General features: G+C 34.9%; 1 protein-coding gene and 1 long non-coding RNA gene across 2 annotated transcripts; both read right to left on the minus strand.

The window, feature by feature from the left end:
* Positions 1-412: 412 nt before the first annotated feature.
* On the minus strand, positions 413-1,484 carry LOC149937502 (uncharacterized). Its single transcript, XR_016472397.1, has 3 exons — positions 1,437-1,484; positions 1,011-1,178; positions 413-614 (listed from the first exon to the last, which is right to left on the minus strand). It is a non-coding gene; the product is annotated as an uncharacterized LOC149937502 (long non-coding RNA).
* A 335-nt stretch (positions 1,485-1,819) lies between these two features.
* On the minus strand, positions 1,820-3,197 carry LOC149937503 (uncharacterized). The gene is made up of 3 exons (XM_090153802.1): positions 3,024-3,197; positions 2,867-2,953; positions 1,820-1,987 (listed from the first exon to the last, which is right to left on the minus strand). Exons 1-3 carry the CDS (start codon positions 3,195-3,197, stop codon positions 1,820-1,822), a joined length of 429 nt encoding a protein of 142 aa, XP_090009928.1.
* Between the last annotated feature and the right edge of the window lie 2,599 nt (positions 3,198-5,796).

Below are 5,796 nucleotides of genomic sequence, written 5' to 3' on the forward strand. Positions count from 1 at the left end.
AAATACGCTGAAATATCTCACACTAATGTCCCACGGTACAGTAAATTGACCTTCCAAATTTGAAATCAATAGTATAAATACTTTTGGGAAAAAAAAGTTTTCCGAGCAAAAAAAGGACCCTGTACGTACAATTCATTTAATATAGAGTGGATGGCTAAAACCAACTCCCCACAGCTTAGGTGGGCGTGAAGGAGGTATATTCTAGGCAAAAGCTCCCCAGGCTCGTTCCCCTAACTAAATTTTCATAACAAAAAAGACGTTATTTGATATTGTCTGACTATTTAACAAAGAACACAACTTTGGAGTAACATATTTTCTGCTGGGGCCTGAGAATGCTTACTTGTGCCAAAACTCTAGCCCACAGCCATCATGCACCACAATGAAATCATGTCAGTAAATAACGTACCTGTTGCGGTCTTGCGGATCGTGTAAGGCTGGATATTCCTCCAAAACTGATGTGATGTTTTGTTCTCTAACTATTTTTGACCGGTCCAGAAACGTTCTTTCCATTTTTGATCTAATGATCCGCCAGTCTGGGTCATTTTTTTCAGCTCTTCTTTCATTTGTGCCTTGTGATGCTCTATTGAGATTTCATCCTCAAAGTCTTCGCTTTCCTAATAAAATAATATATAAATAAAAGCAAATATTTTGTTTATCAACTTTTCCGTTTCTTGGTAGTTTCAAAGATAATTTGTAGAAAGATAAAACATGGAAAAATAGTTCTGACAACGAATTTTTAAACTTCCGGTTCCGTAATTTCCAATAACGCAATAGCCCTACCACAGACGAATTAGCCTTCATGGTCGAGTGTCATACTTCAGAGGTATTATGCTATTCATGGTACTACTCACACTACCATCTATAAGAGAAATTGGCCGATAGGTACCAAGAAAAAGCCTTGGTACTCAAGATATTGCAAAAAGATTAAGTAATACAAGTCTAAAAACCTTTCCTTATAATTATTGTTAATACATTTTTTTTAAATTTTATATCTCAGTTATGCAACCTACGGGAATTTCGAAGCGCATCACAGTAGATAGTGTTTCATTCTCAGATGTGGTTGAAGTTTTCCTCGAAGCTTTTCCAAATTTATGCTTTTTTCCTATCACAGTTGGATCAGTTTTAATTTTGTAACTGAAGTTTTTGAAATGCCCCCTTAACCTATTTCTCCATGTTTCCTATAAATGGAGTGTTCAAAATTTCAAATTATTCTTTTTAGTGCGAATATACAAATGATTATTGATGAAATAAAACATACATATCCTTCTCCAGGCTTAACACACAAGTGCGGATAGTGTCAATTGTATTTACAAGAACATATATTTTATCATAATGCTTTTAACAAGATGTTATTAATTAAATTAAGATGTTTTAAAAGCCTTTAAAAAGCCCTTGTCAGTGAGCCCATATCACCTAAATTTCAAATATTTACTTACAAGGAGTATTCGTGTATCAAATCATTTGACAAAATAGTGAGGATTTCTTTATCTGTAAACTCTCTTTTCTCTTCAGATAAAGCTTTATATTTATCAGAATTGGTTTCAGTCTCTGGGAGGCTTGGAAGCGTATATTCAAAGCAGAAAGTAGTTTTACATGTTACTGGGATTCTACTTTTTTGATTGTCAATAATCCTGCTCAAAAAAATTGGAATTAGTTGAATAATTTTTCTAAACATATACGAATAGAGTATTGGCCATCTGTAGATTTTGATAAGTCTATTTTCTTTTTAAATTGATATTTAAAGCAGAAAACCTGAGTTCATTTTTAAGTGTCATTACTCTATTAACTAGATAAATAATGAATATGTGTTCATTACAACTTACAAAGAGCCAGATTCTGTATTTTTATCAGAAATAACTATAGTTCCTTCTTGACATGTTTGATTTTGATCAGTAATGCAGGAATTATTTTCTAAAGAATTTGATTTGATTACAGCTCTTTCTACTTCAGAGTTACTATCCTTCCTCAGCTTTTTAACTGGTAATTCCTGATTTACACAAATTACATATATTAAACAATAATAAACTTGTAAATACATTAAATATTAATTAATTTGTGAATACATGAAATATAAAATGAATAAATCATATACCTATCGACACCAAGTGGGAAAATTTTGAATAACACGAAGGGAAAGTGATCAAGAACACGCTATCTTAACAAGTTTACCATTTTTCGGTCCAAGTTATTTTTTAATTAAAAAGTGTATGGCAATCGTTTTAGATAGTAGCAGAGATTGTTAAGTCGCTCCACAACTTTACACTCTCTGATAGTAGCGGAGAAAAGGGGTTTCCAATTTGCAATACATATTTCATTCAATATTGCATGGCAGCCTTGATAATATAGGGTATGCTTCCATATAAATCTCATGGGTAACTAGAATGCTGCCGTGTAACTGGCAAATGGTACAAACGCCGCAGTGGCGGATTTAGAGGGGGACGCTCCCCTTGACGCGGGGTTTTCTTAAGCTTTGTATGTGACTTGATGATTTGCTATTGCACCCATAAAATAATAGCGCCACCCCCTCCCCCTTGAGTTTTTTTCTTGATCCGCTACTGATGGCGGCTCCTTTGAAATAACCGCATTAAATAATCTATAGCTATATACTTAAATTTGAAACGCCTTGAAAATGAAGGCCATTTTGGAGTTACTAAGCTGTTCACAAATTTAGGTTTTTTTTTTCATATACAACCCCACACCTCGCGAGAGCTTAAAACCATGGAGTTAAACGTTAAAAAACTATCCATTTGTACCCCCTCCCCTCCCACAATCAATATTTACCAAGGCCACGTAAATACGGAAAATATAATTTATCTGGGCCGTGTTTAATTATTATTAAGTTGCGCTGTGAATTAAATATTCTTACCGCAAATTTGACTGTTATAATCGTTTTATCTTCAATCACTGTAGACTCGTCTACCTCTACATCAGTATTAAACATTTCATCTGGTACCTGAAAAACATTATGGGGGTGTTAACATTAAATAACGTACGAATTATAATAACAATAATGGAACTATTACAAATTGGTTATTTTCCAAGTATATTAAGTCCGGTCCTTTAAATCCATGTAAAGACTCGTCCTTTTCTAATTGAGTGTTGAATCCATCAAGCGTTGGTTCCGTTAAAACAATCTTTCTTTTCCTTTCTCCAAAACATAGTAAACACGTAACCGACTTCACCGAATTTGAATTCATTTTGTTCGTGAGCTACTCCAAAAATTACAAACACGTTCCAATGTACCTTGCGAAATAAATGAATATAATTAAGTTTGTAGATCATATATAAATATCCTTCCTCGTCACTCGAAATACATCTGTACTGTTCTATAACTGTTTTGAGAATTTCAATCTCCGGCTCCGCGCTACTAAGTTTTTCCCGTAGGGCAAGCTAGACCCCTTTCTCTAGTTTGAAGCAAATATTCTTCTTTGGGGCTTTCCACTCTTAACATACCAAAACCTAGGTTCGGTCCATCGCGAGTTCCTCGATACCTTGAAAGAAGGAGAGAGGGAAGGGAAATGTTAATAGGCGAAACACTACATACTCTCAAAACTCTGCAGATAGGTCCGAAAATTTCGCGAACTTGCGAAAAGTTTTCACGCGTGACGTTCGTTATCATAGTAATTTTTCGTATAGAGCGTTATTTGTTTTTCGCTCTTATCATGTCTAATTACAAAATAAAATTTCTATATCGCGGCCGCTATAATTCTAGTAAAAACAAATAATGTAATATATCTACGATTTACAATTCCCCAAAAAACCTTAAAAAAAGTATGACCTTGTAAAGTTTGACCAAGGTTAATAAATGTTAGGCTATAAAAGGTTGCCTCAAAACGTGGTGGTTGCTAAGGGTGTGGTGTTTGGCTATTTTGTGGCTAACGAAAATCATGACGTCACTGAGATCACATCCATTTGAAATCAATGGGATCTCAACTGAGTGGCGTCAGCAGCAGACGATTTCTTGAGGCAATCTAAAAATTATTTCAAACCGTTTCTCGATCGAGATTCCGCTGAAGCTTAATTAGCTTTACGAAAAGAGAATATGTGATATTCACTTTTCGTAAAGCTAGCCTAATTAAGTTTTTACGGCGCATACTGCTCGCGTCGGTAGCCCCGTCGCAGCAAAGAGTATAAAAACTACGTAACCTAGAGATATAATGACGGCCGAAAGCGGTAAATGAAATGGCAGCAATCGGGAGAAAGCACTCAGTGAATTTTGTTCTTGAAATTTCGGTACCGCAGCGCCACTACGGCAGTTTTTAATATGATTAATAATAGTACAGGATAAAGACGTTTTGAAACTGCCGTAGTGGCGCTGCGGTACCGAAATTTAAAGGAAAATTCACAGAGTGCCTTCCCCCCGGTTAACTTTCGGCCATCATTATATCTCTAGGTTAAGTAGTTTTTATACTCTTTGCTAGCAGTACATTTTTTATCAGGTCATACTTTTTCTTAAGGCTTTTGAGGGGATTTCAAACTGGTAGAAATATTACATTATTTTGGTACCAGAATTATACGATCCGCGATTGCAAATTGTAATTAGACATGACAAGAGCGAAAAATTAACAGTTTCAGTAAACCCTTTTCTAGGGGTTTACGCGAACGTCTGCAACCATAAGTTTATAATACTTTACATAAGTATGTCTCTTTTTAGAAATATTTTACTGAGAGTTATTCACATAGTGATGTCATCACGGTAAGAAAATCGCCCCTTAGCGTGGAGCCGTTAAAGGCCAGATGAGCACCTGAAACATGAAGCTTTCAATTCAAATTCCAACATCGTATCTCATTTTTTAGATTCCGAAACATCTAAGATGATTCTAAATAGTCAAGAAGGATTTTCTCCGTGGACGTTACAATTTCAGATTTACTTGGACGAGTTCGAACTTTGTAATCCGTTGGGATCAAAAAGGGGACAGAATAAAATTTTGGGCTGTTATTTCTCAATTCTAAACAGAAAAGCGAAACAAAAATCAAAATACAGTGATATCCATCTTGTGTTTTTAGCAAAATCTGTAGACATTGATAAATACGGATTACAGGAAGTCTTGGAACCTTTAATTTTCGATTTAAATTTAATGCAAAATGACGGAGTATTTTTAGATTGCCTAAATATGAAAGTAAAAGTTATCGCTTCTATTTTCTAGTGGGATAATCTCGGTTTACATAAACTAGCTGGCTTTAACGCGAGCTTCAGCAGAGGTCGCGTATGCCGATTTTGAATGATCAACTACTCAGAAATCCCAGTCAAAACTAATGAAAAAGACGTTGTTCTACGTACTTTGCAGAGACATAAATATCACTTGAAAAACATAGATTTAGATGAAAAAGATTGCTCAGCTTACGGAGTTAGAAATGAAAGCCTGTTAATGAAAATTCATGGTTTCGATTTAACCAAAGATTTACCTCCAGACCCTTTGCACTATTTAAAAGAAGGGGTAATTCCTTCAGTAATTAAAGAAGTTATAAAAAACTAAGTTTCTTCGAAGAAAATTACACTTGAAATTTTCAATGAAAATATACAAAACTTTAATTTTGGAAAAACTGAGATAAACAAGCCGCAAACGCAGACCCGACAAGTCGCTATAGGAGATAGTAACTTTAAAGGATCGGCCAGTGAAATATATTGTCTTTTTAGACTTCTACACTTAATGTTTTACGATTGCGTCTCCCACAACGACAACGAAACGTGGAACATTTACCTACAGTTGCGAGAAAAATGTGATTATATATACGCTCCCACTCTTCCGAAAACAGTTTTTCCCCAACTTGTTTCTAAAATTGAAGCATTTTTGA

This window comes from Leiobunum rupestre, chromosome 7, assembly GCF_980474605.1.
Source record: "Leiobunum rupestre chromosome 7, qqLeiRupe1.1.hap1, whole genome shotgun sequence".
Classification (NCBI taxonomy): Eukaryota; Metazoa; Arthropoda; class Arachnida; order Opiliones; family Sclerosomatidae; genus Leiobunum; species Leiobunum rupestre.

Bases quoted from the DNA above. Each gene is read 5' to 3' on its own strand.
- LOC149937503 (XM_090153802.1), bottom strand. From the start codon at position 3,197: ATGAATTCAAATTCGGTGAAGTCGGTTACGTGTTTACTATGTTTTGGA. The intron at 2,954-3,023 runs GTAATAGTTCCA...AATGTTTTTCAG, and splicing joins ACTTGGAAAATAACCAATTT to GTACCAGATGAAATGTTTAA. The intron at 1,988-2,866 runs GTAAGAATATTT...TGTGTAAATCAG, and splicing joins TTATAACAGTCAAATTTGCG to GAATTACCAGTTAAAAAGCT.